The sequence below is a fragment of the Lepisma saccharinum genome, chromosome 6 (genome assembly GCF_977018435.1).
Source record: "Lepisma saccharinum chromosome 6, izLepSacc3.1, whole genome shotgun sequence".
Taxonomy (NCBI): domain Eukaryota; kingdom Metazoa; phylum Arthropoda; class Insecta; order Zygentoma; family Lepismatidae; genus Lepisma; species Lepisma saccharinum.
The window spans coordinates 9,402,387-9,424,711 of record NC_139234.1 but is presented as its reverse complement, the minus strand read 5'-3'; the positions used below and the strand labels follow the sequence as shown (position 1 = coordinate 9,424,711).

The 22,325-nt window shown below is 37.0% G+C and overlaps 1 protein-coding gene across 9 annotated transcripts in view; it reads left to right on the top strand.

Moving 5' to 3' along the window:
* LOC145988548 (uncharacterized) overlaps positions 1–22,325 on the top strand; it is a 133,440-nt gene that overhangs the window by 102,547 nt on the left and 8,568 nt on the right. For all 9 annotated transcript variants that reach the window (XM_083123478.1, XM_083123477.1, XM_083123474.1 and 6 more), the window contains 7 exons: positions 5–404; positions 3,590–3,741; positions 5,040–5,294; positions 6,882–7,034; positions 8,108–8,239; positions 15,473–15,717; positions 20,474–20,647. In XM_083123478.1, the coding sequence (XP_082979604.1) occupies positions 5–404; positions 3,590–3,741; positions 5,040–5,294; positions 6,882–7,034; positions 8,108–8,239; positions 15,473–15,717; positions 20,474–20,647 (1,511 nt within the window). The remainder of the gene's footprint in view (positions 1–4; positions 405–3,589; positions 3,742–5,039; positions 5,295–6,881; positions 7,035–8,107; positions 8,240–15,472; positions 15,718–20,473; positions 20,648–22,325) is intronic.

Sequence of the window (22,325 nt, the reverse complement as noted above, 5' to 3'; positions counted from 1 at the left end):
GCAGAGTACGAACGAGACGAGGGAAGAGAGCCTGAAGCAGCTTGAGCTGCAGCTCAAGGCAGAGCGGTCCAAAGCCGAGAAGCTGGAGGAAGAGTCAGACAAGATGTTCGAGACGGAGGAGCTCTTAGCCAAGTACAAGGACGAGATAGAGGTCCTGAAGAAGAAGCTGGAGGAGAAGGACCACACGCTCACCGAGAAGACGGAGATGCTGAATAAGGAGGTGGAGGAGGTGAAGAGGAGCAGCGCTGTGTTGGAGGAAAAGAGTGGCACCCTGCAACACTTGGAAGCACTAGTCTCGGAGAGGGATGAAGAGTTGTCGAAGCTGCGTAGCGAGGTCTCATCCCTGAGCAAAGACTTGGAGAAGAAGACTTCTGATGTCACACAACAGGAAGAGAATATCAAAGGTCAGTTGATGCAGGTAGTAACCAGTGCTCTGGTCTTGTGATTAAGAGGTCCTGGGTTCATTTCCTGGTAGAAGCACATTTCATGGTGGTTTCAGTTCCACTTAATCTCTAAACACCAGAGCTGTTGTGGTATGTAATTTGAAGTAAAGTGATGCTCTAAATCAAAGGCTCTCAAAGTTCTTTGTACCCAGGACCAGTCACTACTTTAGCATTTGGTGGCAGGCTATATTATTATTAAAATAAAACATGCAAGCAAGCATTAAAAGTACTAGGGTGACCATGTATTAAACCTTGGTGGGCTGTATGTTTTGCAGCCCTGCTCTAAATAAAAGTTGTATGGTGAGAGTAATAAGCAGGAGAGTTTAAATAAAGTCACAAATCGTAGCTTACGTTTTTCATCATAGATATGGTTCCAAGGTCATACCCACATAAAGTAAGCATGCATGTTTTACAAATTAGGAGGAGACAGAATTTTGAGAAAAGTATCCTTTCCATTTGTTTCATTGCATTTTTACATTCATGTGTTTTCTTTATACCATTCATCATCAATGTCATATTAATTGAACAATTAAAATGAAGGCTTCATTTTGAATGTTAGTGAAAATGGTTCTCTATTATTAGAAATTATCCTTTCTGTTTACCCAATATTACTACGTTTCAAGAGATCATTTATTCTCACATCTTTAGGTGAACAAATTTCTGTCTACTGGTGGTGGGGAATGAATCAACCTCTGATAGATATGTGATTTTGCTAGAAATCCGGTGCACGAACCAACTACTCCACAGCACCTCAGGAATTCTGTACTCCTTTTTGCGCTATTTAAGTTACTATTTCCTGAGAAGGTGGAAACCATATTTCATTTGGCAGTGCAGAATATATAGTATGTAAAAAGTAGGGAACAGATTTTAAGGTACAGCACCTTTCCAAAAATATAGCTGTTTTCATACAGATCATTTGAGATGTGTATTTTAGGACATGCACCTTTTTGCACCTTTACGGTAGATTAGCACATTTATCCCATTTTTACCCCCTCTTTGATTCTTCAGCACCTTTTTCCTTTCATTTGTTTCATATTTTGTTAAAAAATTGACAGAAAAATAAATGGTTTTCACTACTTGAGCATCTACATAAAATCCTATAGTTTCATTTTGTGTAGCAGAACGAGAGCTATAAAATGGTATAATACGAGGGTTATTTTTTAAGTAAGGTCCATTTTGCAATAAAAAGGAAGTAAGTAAATGTTTTTCAAAGAAACATTTATTTTCTGAATTTACATACACTTCTCTATTTTTCTACATAATTTCCTTGCCGGTTTAAACATTTATCGTAACGAACAACGAGTTTTTGGATACCCTCCTCATATAACTCTGCCGCCTGTGATGATAGCCAGTTACTCATGGCAGTTGAGTTAATTGTTATTCCTTGCGGCAAAAAGTCCACTAACAAAACACCCTACTTGTCCCAAAACACACTTGCCATGATCTTGTGCTTTGAAAGTGTCTGTTTTGCTTTCACTTTGACCGGCGATGATGTGTATCGCCACTCCATCGATTGTTGTTTTGACTCGGGAGTCACGTAGGACACCCATGTCTCTTCTCCTGTGACGGTATGACTTAAAACTCATCACCTTCCTCGTTGTAGAGGGTCAAAAATGTTAAAGCACTGGCTATCATCTCAGGCGGCAGAGTTCTATGAGGAGAGTATCCAAAAGCTCGTAGTTCATTACGATAAATGTTTAAACCGGCAAGGAATAAGCCGGTTTAAATAAGAATACACATCAACCTGAAGAAGGAGGCAGTCTTGACCTTTGAAACGTTGTTTTGATTGACAAATCGTACTCACACACATAAGTAATTGATCTTAGATCTTTTTAAATTTCTTCATTATTTAGCTGTGAGTAATAAGCACATCACAATATGTTATTTAAGGAAATTATGTAGAAAAATAAAGAAGTGTATGTAAATTCAGAAAATAAATGTTTTTGAAAAATGTTTACTTACTTCGTTTTTATTGCAAAATGGACCTTACTTAAGAAATAACTCTCGTATAATCATTGCAACTCCAATAGTTCCCAAAACAATGTAGCAAAACCCGTGAGAGAAAACCCTAACTTCAACAAAACCTATTTGGCAGAACCACAGTTCCCTATGCGGTCCGTGCAATTTATATACAGATGTATATTTTTATACAGAAGGTGTAGAAAAAGAGAGCATTGAATAAAAACATTTTTTGTCAGCACTTCTTTTTTTTTTTTTGCAACTTTTTGAAAAAAATTTGTGAACCTTGTTTTTCCCCTTTTTCCGACCATAATTTTGCACCTTAAAATCCTTTCCCTAGTAATAAAGTAGACAACAGTTAATGCCTAATTAGGAACTTAAATGCTTGCAGGTTCTCAGTGTGGCAGTTTAATAACTCTTGAAAAAGGACACATGTGAAATTGTGTCATGACATTGAGGAAAAAGTTGTCACACACAAAACAAAGTATAGTTTTAATTTTTATCCTATATGATTGAATGCTAATTAAAGCCTAAACTAGTGATATCAGTGTTGGAATTTCACCACCTCTACTGGTCCATACTTCTCTCGAGTTAAGAATGTCTGCAAAAATGTCACATTGCACTTTTGTGGAGTTTAAATACCATGGAAATCATGCAAAATGCCTAATTTTGATTATTTGTACAACAACATTATGGAAAGAAATGGATTTTGTGATTATATTATTTTCTCATGTGCAATTATGAATATTTTAAAGCAAAACTCTGGTAAATTGCTATAACATTTCCAGCAGAGAATGTATATATTAAGAGTTATAAATGTTTTGAAGCACTTCGAATTGTTGCAATTTTCAAGTATAAGCATCATGTCAGTGTCAGTTGGAATCTGTGAGAGTATCGCCAGTAGTACCAGTTCAAAGTGCTATTGCCTCAACTCTACTAATGAGGGTTAGTTTGTCTCAAATCAAATAATCTAATCCAAATCGTATGTTCAAATTAGGAATATAAAGTGAAGTTTTGATTTATTAGGTAGGTGATGTTAAAATTCATCTACTTGCAGTGACTAGAAAGTTATTATGTTACTGTTTCAATAACTTATAAAATTATAACTTTTGTACGAGTTGCAACTTTTGTGATTGATGCTTGGAGTTTTTCCAAAGCTTGTCTCACGCTTTTTTTGTTTAACGAAGGTCTGAATGAGAAGCTGGCTAGCAAAGAAGAATTGGCAAATGCACAATTAAGCGACATCCAGAAGTTGCAGCTGGAGGTCGGCGATCTCCAGCGGAAGTTGCAGTCGGCTGAGGAGAGGAGCTCGGAACTTATCCAGCAGAAGGAAAATTTGGTAAGAATTGCTGAATAGCTTGTTTGTTATTATGGGGCTTTAATAACCAGGGAATTACAGGAAGGTCATAGAATTCAGCTGGTGAGTAAATGAGTTGAAATTTTGTACAATCATTCAAAAACATGGAAATGCTGAAGCATATTTAGTGCACTTTCATACGCTTGAAATGAGTATGAACTTTTCACTGCAGTGAGTTTCATATGAAATAAGAATACTGAAGATTTCATTTCTTGGTGTTTGAGGGTATAGTATCCTACTTCTTCCTGTCTAAAAAGAGGTTACCTTGAGCCTTCATGGAGTAGCCATAGGAAATTACATACTACAGTAAACAGAAATTCCAAATTAATACTTTTATCACTTTTTTCTTTCTTAGAGAATTTTTAATAAATTAAAAATGGTCATGTTTTACATACATTTTCGAAAATAAATTATTCACTAAATTTTGGAAAATGTTCATGAGTTACTGTAGACTATTATTTGATATGGTAAACATTAAAGTTTGCATATTATTTTTAATTTTCCAAAAGTTCAGAAATATCTTTTTTTAAAAAAAAAATTACAAATGCCTCTTCTAATTTAGGTAGAAAATGTATTTGTAAGAAAAAAGTACTTTCTGTAGTGTAGTAGATATTTTAAGATGAAATGAAAATTTGAACCGAAAAATATTTTGCATTCTCTTTTGTTGTAAGATCTTCATTTGTCTATATCTGTCCTTATAACAAAAAAATTCCTGAGGGAAATTTGGTTATGCTTATGAAGACTGAAAAAGTATGCCTAAATTTAATCTCTTTAGAGCATATAAATGCACATTATTGTTGTTCTTATTAGTAATATGAACGATAAACTAGGGGAAAACATCAGGATGATAAATAACTGCATAACAAATCCTTGTCACACTAGTCTCTTTCTAAAGCACTCACTTACTTACATCACTTACTTACTGCTGGCAGAGTTGAGAACAATGGGATGCAAGTAATGTGTTACTTTATTGGTACTTCCTTGAGTAATGTGTTGCTGAAATCCCAAGAGTAAGGGAGATTTCACACTGAAGCAACAGGCAACAAGCTGCAAGCAACACATGTCACGTGGAAGCGAACCCTTCATAATCAATTGATCCTTTCGAACCAAAGTGACATGACAAGCTGCATGTGTTGCTTGTCGCTTGCTGAGCTGTTTTCTCAATACCATGCATCGTGTCGCCTCAGTTTGTTGTTCGTGCATGTGCAATGATTGCTTCACCCCAACAAGCTATATTTAAAGTCTAGAAGAGCTAAGCCCCTAATTTGTTCATTCCGCAGGAGGAGAAGGTGAAGGAGGCGATGAGCTCATCCAGCGACTCCTCCCTGCAGCTGATTAACCTTAACGAGGAGGTGCAAACGAAGCAGCGCGAGGTGGACCAGTTGAAGCAGCTGCACTCGGAGACCCAGCAGGAGAGCGAGCGGACGAAGCAGATGCTTGAGCAGACGAAAGAACAACATGAAAAGATGCTGGCTGACTTCAAGAGCAAGTATGAAGAGGAAATAGCCAGCACGGAAAAGAAGCTTGAAAAATCTGTAAGTCCACTGTTTGTGGAGCTGCTCTTACAGGGTTCCCACTCAAGTAGAAAAGCCAGGGAAGTTAATCAGTGCCTAAAAAAGTAAGGATAAGGGGGGGGGGGCTGAAAATATGGTGTCATTATTTTCATATTTCCACTTAGAAAATATCCTGTAATGAAGTTTAAACAAGTCAGAACAGTGAAGAAAAGTCTATTAATTTACTTGAAAATGCTTGAAAAAACTAGAAAAATCAGTCAATTAGTTGTGACCAAATGAGTAGCATCGTGCATAAAAGCAAAATTATTATGAATTTTTTGCTGCTACCAGTGAAGTATTGATATACAATTTACTGATGCCAGTAACTGGTATTCTACCAGTCTGATGTAAAATTACAAATGCTGCATGAAGAACACACTCACAGCCATGGTGGTTTAGGCAGTAGGGTGTCTGACTGCTATACAGAAGACCTGGGTTTGAATCCTCAAAGCGGAGTTTTTATGACAAGATCCCTGTATAAAACGCCCATAACAGTATAATTTTTATGAATGTACAAAGAGTAATTACATCCTAAGTCTACAAAATATAACTGTAAAATGAGCAGATAGATATAGGTCCCAAAATCAGAGTTTGGGTACAGTGGTGCTGATTGGGTGCAAAAACTGGGGGACAAGGTGCCAAAACTAGGGGGGGGGGGGCAAAAACAGTATATTTCTCTTTGTAGATAAGGTTTAGCATAGTGAGAGTGCAAAAGTGGCAAAAAGTGGGGGAGGGGAGGGGGGGGGGCTAATCGCCACCACTGTTTGGGAGTAATATGCTGCAGGTATCATGTTGTTTAGTAATGCATTACTTTTTTCAGTACTTGTAGCATTGGTATTTGTGTTAATAACACATTACCAAAATTAAATGAGTAATTGTAGTGGTACTTAGTTACTTTACATTACTTGTATTAGCTTGATAAATTGGTGAATTTATTTGACAGGTTGAAACATGTATTGTGTTGTTTTAAGCTTGTGCATTTAAAGTTACACTGGAAAAGCACAGGGAACAGATGTTATGCTTGTATAAACAGTTCAGTGTCATTACTGTGTAACAAAGTAACAGTAATGCCTTATTTTTGGAGGCAAAGTAATGGTAACTGGAATACGTTACTTTTCTTTAGAATAATATAATTAAGCCTTGTTTCCATATTAAAAACACTAAGTTGCTGATGAAGACAGTTTATTAAGATATAAAAACAATTGACAGGTAACGTTTCAACCTTGTATCAGGGTCTTCCTCAGACGAAGAACTAAACTAAAAATCTTTTAGTTCTTCGTCTGAGGAAGACCCTGATACAGGGTTGAAACGATACCTGTTAAGTGTTTTTATATCTTAATAAACTGCCTTGGTCAGCAACTTAGTGTTTTTCTTTAGAGTAACTTACCCAACTTGTCAAGTTTATGGAATTCAGTACACTGTCATTCAATAAAAAACTGGTTGACACAAATAACCAAGTAATATGTTATACCTGTCTGTGCACAGTTTTGTTTCTTTGTGAAAGGGTGATCTCTGTTACTGTTGTTAAAAGTTAAAATTCTCATCTCCTTTCATTGCGTGCTTTTCCAGCAACAACTCATGGAAGATCTGAATGCCAAGTCCCTCTCCCTGGAGAAGGCCCACCAGGAGGCTATAGAGGAGCTGAAGAGAAGCATCGATGCAGCTGCCAGTGAAAAAACAGCAGTCGTTGCAGCCAAACAGGAGGAGATATCAGTATTACAGGTGCTCTGAATTCTTTCTCAGTGAAATGCATTAACTAAGGCTGAGACAATACCAATTGGTATTAGGTGAAACCTTTGGTATTGGAAAGTATTGGTTTCAATTTAATCACCAATACTGGCGGATACTTTTCCAGAGTCCAGGTGACTTGTGGAGTCCATACAAATGTCACACAACACTTTCGCGAAGTCTGCATATCTTGGAAAAGTATGCACAAAGCATGATTATCAAAATTTTATCAACAAGATTGTGGGGAGATATTGAATTTGTGAGGTGTGACTAGAGAATTACTGGACTGATGCTCAAATATTCTTTATTGATCAAATTACACATTGGAAATGTTATCTCATTCAATATACTCCCCTTCCTGGTCTCTGCACCTCTCTATGCAAATTTTCCTCTGTTGGAAACCGTGCTGTAAGTCATTTTCTAAAAGAGTGTTCACAAGTCCATTGCTTGTGCTTTCACTGCACAAGCAATGGTTCCTTTTAGTGCAGATTAGACCTTTCAGAACAGAAAGAACTTACATGGTGAATACAGTGGATGTTCCATTACTGGAATCTGGTGCTTAGCCAAGAAAAGTGTCCTGACAGACTGTACGTTGTGTGCTGGCATGTTGTACTGGTGCAGAGGTGCCTAATTAATGTATATGATCCCTTGGATATTGAAAAAAAATCATGATTGTTTGAATTTTGAGTTTGTCATGCATGCTTTATTTTTTTGTGGGGAAGTGGAACTCTTCCAATCCATGAATTGTTGCTTAGTTTCAGGGTCATACTGAAAAACCAATGTTTTGTCACAAGTAATGGTATTTTCTAGGAAATTTGGGTTGTTTTCCATGTTTACAAGAATGTCAGTCAAAATGTTCATTTGATGTTCCTTTTGCTCAAGAATGAGTGTGCCACCACTTTTACATACACGCTTTTCTCATCCCAAGGTCCTCATGTATAATCTAACACTTTCTTCTTCCATGTTTGCTAATTCAGCAATTGCTTGAATGTTCGTCTAACTGGGGTGTGGATCATCTCTGACATCTTCACATCTACACATCCTCATTCTTTCACTTCTCATTGTAGGCATCCATGAAGCAGCTAGAGGGACAGGTGAAGGAGATGCAGCAGAACAGCTCGAAGACATCAGAAGAACTGCAGAAGCAGCTGGCAGACCTCCATGCAGAAAAGGAGAAGCTATCGAAAGACTATGAAGAGGTGAGGCTTTGCAGAATTTTTGCTTCAAAAATAAAATGATTGTGCAGTAGCATAGAGTGGGTGTTTGTGTTCATCCAGCAGCACCCTCTTTAGTTTGGAGAAATTGAAAGTGCAATGACATACAGGCAGTGACAATACCAAAGAGGCGTGTGCAGTGATTCAGCCACATACACTAACATCAACTAAGTTTTTATGACCGCCTACCTCAGAAAATTTTCAGTCATGCCTTTACATTTAAAGTATATTTCACACCCTGTGCCAACATCTGCAATCCTGGAACAGGGTGGCGACAGACCTGGAAAACCGGGAAAAGTCGGGGAATTTGAGGTGTCAAAAAAAGTCAGGGAAATGTCAGGGAATTTTGTCTTCATTCACTTTTTTCATTTTTTTTTATTTATTTATTTAAAGATATCGTTATGGAACTCTGCGCGGGAACAGGAAATCTCGTTCGTAAGTTTCGGCCTCAACTTTTAGGCCCCTTTTTTGCGCAACACAACCACGTCGCCAGAAACCAGTAATGCAGGAGGAGAGAGAGAGAGATAAATTTCTCTCGCCCTGGCTTCTCGGCGGGAATTTTAAATTAGAACACTCTTTGGAGGAAAATTGTTATAACACGGGCACTATGGGAGCAATCTATTTCAGATAACTTTTGATTTTCAGCTAAAACATCAGCACATGCAGCCGTGTACAATTCAGAACACCGAACCAAGGTAGGGGTTTGGGGGGCGCGACCCCCGGATTTCAATGGAAAAAAACATAAAAATCTGGAGTTTGCCCCCTCTTCTCCCACTATTTTGGAGAAAAGCCGCGAACTTTAGTATTCTTTTCAAAGAATGTATATTTCTCAAGAGAATGAAACATGTTTCATGTTCTTGACTGCCATACAAGTTGAATAATAAGCCAAAATGTGATTTTTTTTTGTTACGAAAAATAGGTAATTTTGCATTTTTGGAGGAAAATTGTTATAACTAGGGCACTATGGGAGCAATATACTTCGGATAAGTTTTGTTTTGCACCTAAAACATCATAGCATGCAACCGTGTACAATTCAGAATGCCGAACTGAGGAAGGGGGTTTGGGGCACGACACTGAATTTCAATGGAAAAAAAAACATTTTGGGGAGAGGGCGCGAACTTTAGTATTCTTTTCAAAGAATGGAAATTTCTTAAGAGAACTTAACATGTTTCATGTTCTTGGGTGCCATACAAGTTGAATAATAAGCCAAAATATGATTTTTTTAAAAATTTTTTTTTACGAAAAATAGTTTGCATTTTCGGAGGAAAATTGTTGTAACTCTGGCACTATGGGAGCAATCTACTTCGGATAAGTTTTGTTTTGCAGCTAGACCATCAGAGCATGCAACCGTGTACAATTCAGAACGCCGATCCGAGGAAGAGGGGCTTGGGGGCGCCACCCCCGAATTTCAATGAAAAGAATCTGTAGTTTGCTCCCTCTTCTCCTGCTTTTTTGGGGAGAAGGCGCGAACTTTATTATTCTTTTCAAAGAATAGACATTTCTCAAGAGATCGTAACATGTTTCATGTTCTTGGGTGCCATACAAGTTGAATAATAAGCCAAAATGTGATTATTATTATTATTATTTTAACGAAAAATAGGTAATTTGCATTTTTGGAGGAAAATTGTTATAACTCTGGCACTATGGGAGCAATCTACTTCGGATAAGTTTTGTTTTGCAGCTAAGACATCAGAGCATGCAACCGTGTACAATTCAGAACTCCGAACCGAGGAAGGGGGGTTTGGGGTGCGTGACCACCAAATTTCAATGAAGAAACCATAAAAATCTGTAATTTGCCCTCTCTTCTCAAGCTATTTGGGAAGAAGGCGCGAACTTTATTATTCTTTTCAAAGAATAGACATTTCTCAAGAGATCGTAACATGTTTCATGTTCTTGGGTGCCATACAAGTTGAATAATAAGCCAAAATGTGATTATTATTATTATTATTATTATTATTTTTTTACGAAAAATAGGTAATTTGCATTTTTGGAGGAAAATTGTTATAACTCTGGCACTATGGGAGCAATCTACTTCGGATAAATTTTGTTTTGCAGCTAAAACATCATAGCATGCAACCGTGTACAATTCAGAATGCCAAACTGAGGAATGTGGGTTTGGGGGCGCAACCACCGAATTTCAATGAAAAAAAACAAAAATCTGGAGTTTGCCCCCTCTTCTCCCGCTATTTTGGGGAGAATGCGCAAACCTTAGTATTCCTTTCAAAGAATGGACGTTTCCAAAAAGATTGAAACATGTTTCATGTTCCTGGGTGCCATACAAGTTGAATAATGAGCCAAAATGTGAAACTCTGTTCGGAAATGTGGCATGGATATGTTGCGGAGAGGGGGAGATTGGTCATCAATATGAATTTCCCAGGCTTGCTCCAGACCTGTGTCAGAGTTTTCACCCAAATATAAGAGTATGAAGGTCCAAAAAGCACATTCATTTTCTAATCAGCACCATGATACCATATGGTATCATTGGGGAGTAAAGGTAAAGCCTCTATTCTGTATTACGTGGAAAATGCATTGAATTATCATTTTTTTCTTGTCCGTATGGGAGTAGTAAGGGGACTTGTCAACAGATGGAGGGGATAAAAGTGGGTGGTGCCGTCCGATAGTTGTCGGAAGTCGTAGTAAGGCATTTTGTTGGGCAAACTAAAGGAACATGGAAACAAATAGGTTCCATTGATACATACGATTTTTGTCGAATATCGCCACCCGACAAAGTAACTCACTACAACATGCGACAGAAATTGCATGGACTGCAACATCCAACAAAAATCGCATGCATAAACGAGAAGAGCTTTAGACTGCAAATATGCTGCTGGAATTTTATTACTCTTCTGGCTCACTTCACCTTATTTAATGTAGCAGTGCTTACGAAGGTTTTTTTTTTCATCATCGTGACATATTACTGGTTTCGCACAAGTTAACATAAGTTTACAATGACATTGCACTATTCTTAGATATCAAGAAGAATCCAACCAAATGGGATATATATTGAATACTATCACGAAAAAGTGAAACACAAATCTGCATTGGTGAACGTTATAAAAATTGGCAAGTGCATGCTCCCAACCTCAAATTTACTGCAACACTAGTATTGCAATGAAAGTAACGCCACTCTCTGTCCTGTCTGTTTAAACTCATGATAGATGGTCATTAATCTCTCACTGAGTAAGGTTAATGTCCAATATTATGAAATAAAATACTAATAATAAATACGTAAATATGTTAATATCATATTTACTCAAATCATTCAATCATATAAGCAAATCACTTTCTTCAAGAATTGACTTTTTTCTGCCAGCCCTGCTAAATTTTCACTTTCCATCTACTGATTTATACGAGGGGTGGCCAGAAAGTAATTTCCAATTAGTAGGGACATTGATTTTTCACAAACGCCAAAACCGTGAAAAATTTTAATTGCTACGAAGTTATGTTTAGGAATGTGCAATGATGTCTGGATACATTTTTCGCCCGTTCGAAATATTGAAATTTGGCATAAAATGCAAATTGTTGGCGTTTTAGTGATTTTTTTAAAAGAAATGTGGCAGGGTTCTAACAGGAGATCGAGTGCGTATTTACCGTCACATGGGAGCCACATCTTCGTATTTGTCGCACGAGATATGTTTTGAATTACCAAGCTAAGTGCGCACCATCGGCATTTGTCGAGCGAGTAATAATGGATCTATGCGAGAGACCCGGGGTCGATCCCCTGCGGTGGAGAACCGGGATGTTTTCCACCTATTCAAACTGCTCCGCGCCCACCCAGCATCATATGAAGCTGGTACCTTGAGGAAACTTCGAGGAATAAAGGTAGCCAGGAGCATGGTGCTGATCCCATCACCCCTGTACACCTTCATGGAAGCACTTTACTTTTACTTCCTCAAAAATCTGTTCCAACATATCAGTCACGAAAATACATAGACCATGTGACCTACAATTTAAAATAATAGTTTAAAAGCACAATGGAGCATTACATTTCGGTATATTTGGCAGATAAATGTTCTAAAACAAAAACGCGAATTTTGGGAAACGTAACACTAACAAGTCAAAAAAAGATAATGCCAATTTTTGATGCCATAATATATCTGTGTCTGTCACGTGAGATTGATTGATTTTAATTTTTTGTGTGTGTCGCCACTTGTGATCATTATGCACCCTTCAGAATATACGAGGAAAATTCCATTATCTAAAATCCTTACATTAAAATTAAAAAAGGGGTATGGAAAATAACTTTCCCAAAAAAATTTCAAGATATCAAACTCTCACGAAGAGGCGTAAGCCGTGTGACTTACAATTTGAAACAGTAGTTTAAAAACACTACGAAGGTATAATTTCAGATATTTGCCAGAAAATGCGCTAAAATGAAAATGTGAATTTTGGGGAAAATAACACCCTATAGTAAGAAATAAAAAATAAGAAAATACACCAATTTTTTAAAAAAATAACAAAATATCAAGGTCCCTACCGATTAGGCATAAATAAAACAAGAATATCAGTTGTAATTTATTACATTAGTAACAGTGAGTCCTAACCTAATTTTCGGCATAATCACCACCATTGTTCTAGCATTTGTCGTAGCATGGCACATGCCCATGGTATATGTGTCTGACAGCAAAGACTGGAACTATCTCTACCGCAGTGTAGCTGTCAAATTCTTGCCCTGCCAGAAACCTCTTCAGTTAAAGAAAGAGATGAAAGTTGGTACATTCAAGGCCAGGAATTTGCATGGAGTGGTCCAAGATCTTTCACTTGAAGTGATGCAAAGGGCCCGTGTGTACTCAGCTGTATGGGGTTGTGCACATTCAATTGGCCTTCCGTGAATTGTTTGCACCATCGTCTGACCATACTATCACTCACGACGTCCGGTCTGCACACCTCACACGATTGCTGGTGGCTCTGTGCCAAATTCTGAGCATGCGATGTAGGCTACATCGCAGTCGGTGGGAGACTGTATGAGAGCTGCAATCTTTAACCTAGAACTGTCCTAAAATGGCTGCATTGCAACTGTACCAGATTACAGCTACATCCCACTTCTTCTTGCCTGCATGTGTGTGTATCGCTCTCCGACAACTAGTGCTGCGTATAGGCACATTGGAGCTTTTTTCAGGATGCCCCTCGTATGTGAACTTTCAGAAGCTTCTATTATTCGAGTGTTCCTGTTTTAATGTGTGGTTAGCTAAATCAGATACCTATACAATGTAATTCTATAAATGCCTTGCGTTAAATTTCTAATACCTACATATCCTTTTCGTCAGCAATAATGGTATAATGCATGTTGTCAGTTTCACAGTACTTCACTTGGATATACTGTACTGAAGCAGAAATCTCATTGATAATGTAAGGAAATATGACTCTTTATTTTGTTCGATTCAGTTGTTTCACTTATATGCAAGAGTTAAGTTGTTTTCTTTACAGAGAAGAGAGAAGTAGCTTTATGCATTGAAAAATGAGTCCGCACTGATGGTTCTTGCAAGCAGAGGGTTCCAAACCTCAGTGGAAATATCAACATATAATACCGAGAATGTATAAGGAGACTGATAAATTGCAAATTGTATTTCTTTAATCAATCACTCTTATCTCATTTAGTCTTAACGTTACAAATAATCAAGTATTTTATTTTAAACTTACTGCGTATGACAAAATTCCGTAATCCTTCCCTAGCTTGTGAATTGTAATAATTTTCCAAACACTATTTTGCAGTTTGAATTCAAATCATAGAGAATAGAGAAATTAAGTCAATTTCATAGAAGATAATATCGGTACTTAACAAAGCCATACGTGGATTTGTATGAGTTTATTATTTCCATTTGCAAAAACATCGATTTAGTTTAGTTTGTAATTGTCAGGGAAAAATGTAAATTTTGTCCTGGAAAACCTGGAAAAGTCAGGGAATTTTATTTTTGCTTGTTTGTAGCCACCCTGTGGAAATGTCAGACAAACATCAGAGAAATTTACACTTTTTATGGGAAAATCAATGTTTTGGATGAGTGCAGTAAAAGTAGTTTTTTGAACAAACAAATGAAAAATACAAGGAAATTTTTAATTTGTCGTGGACAAACTAGTTTGATATGCAGTGGACCTCAATTTTCTATTTTTCAGGGAACCAAAATCAGAAAACTTATAATGCGAGTAAATGTAAAATTGGGGAAAATTTTGTAACATTTTGAAATGTTGTGACCATAAAGATTGAATGTACTGTATAATGCAGGAAAATGTAAATCAGGGTTCCACTATAGTTATCTGTGGTAATATATTACTAAATTTTACTATAATTATATATTACTTGCACTATGTTATGAATTTTTAGAAAAGAATAATTATTTGATGATCATTAGTCAATACATTTCAAGTTATACATAGGAACTCACCCCTAATTGCTTCCGTCCCCCTACTCAACTGTCAATTACTCTTGAATTTTCTTCATATTATTACCGTTATATGTGAAGTTAAAATTAGGAACTTTGTTAAGTTAGAATCTAAGTGTGAGTGTTTAGCTAAAATATAGTGACTTTCTTCCAGACATGTTCGTGTACACTAATTGACCTGATGATTAGTCTGGAAAACGTGTGAAAGTGAGCCAATTTTGTTTTCACAAAATTGCAGACATCCTGTTGTTTGTATATACTGTAAGATCCTGAATAAGATACCAGATAATCTGGATAACAGATATCTGACTTCAAATTATCCAATATCTGTTTTGGATGCAACAGATACCTGAATGTCCGGAGAATTCAGATACAGTATCTGGCGAATTTGGATATACAGATAATTCAGATATTCAGAGAGAACAAATTTGATTTAAGTATTTGTAGAAAATCCCTACAGTGAAATACAAAAATGGCAAATAAAAGAATATGTGGACAGTCCATAAAATATGATAAAAATGTCCAGATAATGCACACATTTAGATCTCTGGATAATTCAAATATACAGATAATTTGGATAATCCGAATATCAGATATCCAGATAATTCATATACCCTGATAATACACACACTTCGGATATCTGTATAATCCATACATCTGGATATCAGAATATTCAGATAAGAAATTAACCAATATCCAGATAAAATTTTATCCGGAATTGGCCATTCCTAATCCTGAGTTTAATAACACACTCACTTTCATTCCACTGTATTCTTGGAGATAGATGTTACTCATGCCAGAAGAAGTTTCATAATAGTCCATTGTAAAATGTCTGTTTCAGCTTTTGAAATCCAAGTCCAGCCTGCAGTCCGACTTGGTAGGTGTAGAGTCCGAAGCAAGTGAGTTGAAGAAGGAGAAGGAGCGTCTGACGAGCATCCTGCAGGAGAAGGAGGAGCAGGTGGCGAACGTGAGGAAGGACATTGAGCAGCTGAAGTTGTTGGTGGACAATCAGCAGGAAGGCCTGACGAAGGAGCTCGAGAAGGCTCACGACCAGGAGAAGGCCGTGGAGGAAATGCAAAAGAGCCTGTGAGTTGGGTTGTTTTTTAAAGTGAAGTTGGTTACAGTGGTAATATAGCAATAGAAAAAATTTTGATTATTGCAGTAGTGGTTACAAGTTCTCATTGTTTTCCTGTAGTTTACAGATATTACAAGCATAAGAAAACAGTTTTTCTTTGTAACGTTTCAGGAGAACACACGCTACTTTCATCAGACATTTATTTTCATTTTGACTAAAGATACAGTTATAACAATGGTTAGTAATTTTTTTTAAACAAAAAGAATCTGTTATATAATGGATGTTGTCAATGTTACATTGTTGTAATATAGCAACTTAACTGTGAAAAAAGCAGTCTGTTTTATTTTTATTTCAGATTTTTTTAAAATTATGAATCCCAAATATCATCAGGTAATTTAAATTCATCATTGTTTTCACAAAGTCTCTTGATGTTTTCTGTTACATTAAATTTTAAAGATTGTGGCTTACTCCATTTGTGAAAAAAAAACAACTCCATACTGGATCTATGTTACCATTGTCATTATTTAATTTATTCCAGTGTTCTTCTGCAATGAACGAAGCTTCCCAGACATTCAACTCTGTGTTTCCCGTTCATCTTTTTAAAACCCTTCTCTTTTTAATCAAATGCTTCTCTTCGATGATATGAGTTGACAAACCTGTTCTTGGGTTTAGATTTATAATGTCCAAATCGTGTTCCTGCCATCTTATTGCCATTTTCCTTGCTGTTTGTCCCACATAATCTTTTGAACATGAACAACTTATATTATATATTCCTGTGGTTTCCACATCTGGTAGAGAGTTTCTCATTTTGAATTCATTAAATGTACATTCCAAACTTGTTGGTGGTTTAAAAACAATTTTGAAATTAAAACTTCTAAAAATTTTTGCAATTTTATGTGAGAATCCCTTGTGGAATGGAATGCACACAAATTTATTTTCAACAGATTTTTCATCTTTGTCTGTATTTATCTTTTCCTTTAGTTTTCTTGCGACTTGTTTTTGATTTGGTTTATTCTGTTAGTGTGAAACCCAAGAACAGATTTGTCAACTCATATCATCGAAGAGAAGCATTTGATTAAAAAGAGAAGGGTTTTAAAAAGATTAACGGGAAACACAGAGTTGAATGTCTGGAAAGCTTCGTTCATTGCAGAAGAACACTGGAATAAATTAAATAATGAAAATGGTAACATAGATCCAGTATGGAGTTTTCTTTTTCACAAATGGAGTAAGCCACCATCTTTAAAATTTAATGTAACAGAAAACATCAAGAGACTTTGTGAAAACAATGATGAATTTGAATTACCTGATGATATTTGGGATTCATAATTTTAAAAAAATCTGAAATAAAAATAAAACAGACTGCTTTTTTCACAGTTAAGTTGCTATATTACAACAATGTAACATTGACAACATCCATTATATAACAGATTCTTTTTGTTTAAAAAAATTACTAACCATTGTTATAACTGTATCTTTAGTCAAAATGAAAATAAATGTCTGATGAAAGGAGCGTGTGTTCTCCTGAAACGTCACAAAGAAAAACTGTTTTCTTATGCTTGTAATAACCGTAAACTACAGGAAAATAATTCTATAATGCAAGCAATGCGTACATACAAAAAAAAAAGTTCTCATTGACCAAGAATTCCTGTAAAAGTCTGAATTTCACAGAAATATTAAAAAATATGAAGAAATGAGGGAATAATAAATACGAGGGTGATTGGAAATCAATATCTGATGTTCAGTCAACGGCCAAGATAATAGGTAGTTTCATTATTTTTTTATTCTACATCCTGTGTTGTTTTAAGGAATGGAATTCTGTTGATTTTAAGCGGGTGTTGGCCTCTACTTTTTGACATTTTTATTCTAATTTATGATCATCACAGTGTGGAAAACAGACTGAATTAATATGGTGATCGACAATTCTATTATTTATTTTGCCATTGGGTGTACATGCATAGGTTATTTTTCAACAAAACTGTTGTAGGATTGCATTTGTTCTCACAGCTGTACGAGAGCATGCGTTTGTTTTAAGTCTGCTTTATACCCGAATAGGTTAATCAGAAGTGGTCCCACAATTTAATGTGGGATTGAAATCACTGTGCAGTGTAGCTCCACCAATGGTGCTGTGCTATCTTCTCTTATGTTAATGGATAATCTGTATTTTTCGACCATGTATGAAGTGGGGAAAGTGTTTGGTCAGCATTGAGCATAGACGAGGGGATACTCCCACAGGTAACATTGTTAACATTGAGATAAGAAGGGAGATTCTTTGCATAAATATAATTCTTAGCCAGAGGAGATTGCGTCTCTATACTTTGAGCAGTGGTATTAGATGTCTTGGTAGAAAATTATCCTGCTCAATCCTCTCTACATGAGGTATAGTTCCTATACTCAAACACGGAAACAAAACTCACGTTACTTCTTATCGTCCGATTTCCTTACTTCCTGCACTTGCACTACTAGCCGAAAAAATAATTTCCAATCGTATCCTTGCACATGCTACTCCATTCCTCTCTCCCACTCAACACGGTTTTCTTCCTCATGCTTCATGTGACACAAACCTTGCTTGTTTGCTCACCAACGCGGTTAACTGCCTGAGTGCCAAGCAAGACATGGATGTCGGTTACTTAGATTTTTCTAAAGCTTTTGACTCTGTCCCTCATACAAAACTCATCCATAAACTTTCAAACAGATTCAACATTCATGGTCCTCTTCTTAAATTACTCTCATCTTACTTGCACAATAGAGAGCAAAAGGTTATCATATCTAGTTGCTCTTTGTCATTGCTCCCTGTAGTTTCCGGTGTGCCTCAAGGAAGTTCTCTAGGGCCCCTGTGTTTCACTCTTTTCATGGACGATATTCATGAATATATTTCTCCAGAATGCTCAATTTTATTGTATGCTGATGACTGTAAGTTATTTAGTAGAAACGTCGCTTCAATTGAAGACACTTGTTCCATGCAAGACAATCTCACACACATTGAATGCTGGTGCCAAGACTGGAATCTGAAAATAAATCCCGAGAAATCTGTTTTCATGAGGTTTACCCTCAAATCCAATTTTACAGCACCATCCTATAGATTATACAACAAAATCATCCCGTTCATACAACAGCACAAAGATCTTGGAGTCATTTTCGACAGCAAACTCACTTTCAGCCACCACATATATTACATAACTTCGAGAGCCATGAAAACCCTTGGGCTAATTTACAGATTTACAGATATCACACATGTTTCTGCCCTCAAAACCTACTTTACTTCGTGTGTCGTACCTATTCTTGAATATAATTCCTGTATTTGGTCAATGGCCTGTGATAGCAGTATAAAGAGAACAAACAAAGTGGTAAATTTCTTTATCAGAATAGTCAAACATAGATGCCCAGCCCTTGCAAACTTTTCCAAACGTGAAATTCTATCCACTCTTCAAATTCACTATCCGTCCCTTCGCCGTCAAGTTTCAGATCTAACATTTCTTTTCAAAATCATGAATGGACAACTTTTCACTAACGAACTCTTGCCACATCTTCACATCCGGATCCCACGTACCAACAGCAAATGCAACAACTTCTTTTACACAAAAGCCTCAAGGCTATCCCTAGAACAAAGGTCATTTCTCTATAGGCTACAAACAAGGTACAATACACTAATTGATCCTCCAGGCTTCCATCTATCTAAGCAGGCTTTCAGAAATGCGTGCATCAAGCAGCTGAAGAGAAATTAATATTTGTTATACCCTTGTTATTGTTTTATTATTGTTTATTTCTTATTTTATTATTATTATTATTATTATTCTTGTTATATATGTGTGCGTTCTTCTCATTTGTTAATTTCTATTTTTCTCGCTGTTGATATCCTGATATAAAATGGATTCTCTCTATATTCAGGATTTCTCAAATAAATAAATAAATAAATAAATTTGGTAATACCACTACTAAAAGCAAAAATTGATCATTTGATTTTGTGACGAAAATCTCTCATTTAGAGCTATACAAAATAGTTCAGCGATCTTTTCGTCACAAGCTTATTTTACACTACAGACTCTTGCATTGCTCATGTCTTGCATCATCGATTTTGAAAGTGTTTCGCTTTTCTTCTGCTTGATGGCAGCACCCATCTTTTCATTTCGACGGCCTGCCTGAAAGAGAACAGAGTTCAACATTCCTGTAAGACGTGTACGCAAGCTTCCGATTATGTAAGCGCTTCGACTAGTGACGTGTGCACAGCTGGCCTGGCACAGTGACCCAGTTTCCGCATGGACGTGTGTATCGTGGTTAAAGATCAGCAATCCAGACGAATTTACGATTGTGCGAGTATTTGGAATGAACGTAGGTTTCAAACCAAGAACAGTGAAGGCTATTCCAGTTACAGTAATGTTCGTGATATTTGATTTGGTGCTATGTAATTAACTGGATTATCTTGAAGTGCTAGCTAAATAAGATGCAGTCAACTGTAATAAGAAATAATTACTATATGGGTTGACGTCTTCCCTTGCTATATTTGAATTCGATGTCAACTACGAAAGTTCTCCCTCTACCCCCAAAATCATCAAATTATGGTTGACCTCCTTTTTATTTTTGGAAGTGAAGCAAATAAGAAATACGTCTGCGAATAGCCAAGGATTCATCGACGATTCAGTGCTGAACTATTTCCAATTCCATTTCTGCTCAATGCTATAGGGAATGTTGAGCAGAACAAAGAGGTTTTCGTAATGACTGAGTATAATTATCTGCATCTCCAGTATTTAGACTGTCTTCTTTTGATTCCAGAGAGTCCGAGAGAGTGAAAACAGGGGAACTGGAGGGAAAAGTGAAGCAGGTGGAGAGAGAGAACCAGCTGTTGAAGGAGAAGTGCGAGAGGCTGGCGTCGCTGGAGCAGGATAATGCAGCTTTCAAACAACAGGTGGCAGCAGCAGAAAAGGACTTGGCTACAATAAAGCAAAGGTAAGCAACAAAAGTAAGATGGAACAGGTTAATTAATAGACTATTGGTCAATATAGGCATATCAGTGGGTGTGTTCCTTAAGTCATAACAAAATGCATGATTCAAATGAAAATATTTAATATTGCAAGCTTGGCAAAATCATAAGAAAAAGAAGTTGGTATTTGACACCGCGTGTCGTCAACATATTTAAAATTAGATAAAATCACAATCCATAGGTTTGTGACAGCGCAAGGTATGAGTTGTGATTTTAATTTGTTGAAATCAATTATGCAGTATTAACCTTTAGCCATCCGAGCCTCTTTCGCATGTAACCCACTTGCTGCCCGAGCCGATTTTCAGCAAAATGCAGAGTTTTATAAAAATGACTGTAAATCAGATGCTAATTGCCGTAGACAGACAAATGATATATCGTTTTACTCAGAATGAACCATAGATTTGGACTATATAAAAGTTATGCACATTCGGCGTATATATGGAGGGAGGGGGGATGAACCTGAAAATTCAAGATTTTTTTTGAAAAAATTGGGGGTTTCACCTTCCATTCTGACAAAAAGTACAAGACATTAAAACAATACACATGTAAATAATTGCTAGAGTTTTAGGAACACGAAAATAATTGCACTATTATCATATGACCAAAAGAACACGACTTGTACTCCCAAAATGACATGTCAGCGTGCCACTGACTCTTTCAGAATATACGTAGTGCACATTTGGTCCAAAAGTCATTGGAAAAGAAGTACAAATATGATGTCCTTTCTACTTACTTCTGCTGCTGCAGCTCCCATGCTTGGTCTGGAGCCATGACTCTCACTGATGGTACTCCAGACCCAGTGGCACATCACACGCAATGCAGCGACACCTGCTGCGTCGTTTGCTTCGTGGCCCGCACAATGCACATTGTCGCTGTTCTCATACCATTTTGGGAAAATGGCGGAAGCCACGAATCTCATACCACTTATCGTGTGTAGAAGATGGTGTTCTGGCCCCAAATGGTCCAGGCTGTGCTGCTGCTAGGGGAGCTGCAGGCCGGGAGCCTGGCCTGCCACTTGTCTCCAAAAGACTTATAGCCAACTGACGGCGGAACCCCAAGTGCCTCACTTTCGGATGGAAAGTCTTGAAGAGCAAGAAGACATTTCTGGGGCACCCCCTCCCCTTCCTCTTGTAACTACACGGGAAAAATTCCTTGTGACCTTGGGTACCGAGAAGCAAACTTTTCACCCATCTAGTTTCCAGTCGTGGAAGAAAAGAATTGCTAACAAATCTTGCCTTTGTTTGTCGGAATTCTTTTGCCTTTGTGAGGAAGCCGCACAAAAAAAGCTGCCATTTTCCCACCTTTTTTGTTCGACACCAAGACGTGCAAGAGTCATAATTGTTTAATATGTGTGTTAACAATAATGTAAAAGAAGAAAATCGCAAATCCAGCCAAAAATAGCGACATTATAATGTAAAAACTACGAGCATGCTAGAGGATCTCGATCGAGACGCTCGGGATGCAAAAGATCAAAAGCATCAGTTGCAGTGTTTTCTTTATGAGACATTTCCACATGGGCAACCAGAGGGAAACCTGTTCTTCTGGCAGAAATAAATTATTTTGCAGATGTTACAACCCATTTTAATCACATTTCAGTAACAGGTAGAGGCACAATTATCTTCTGCATGTTGCTTCATATTGCTT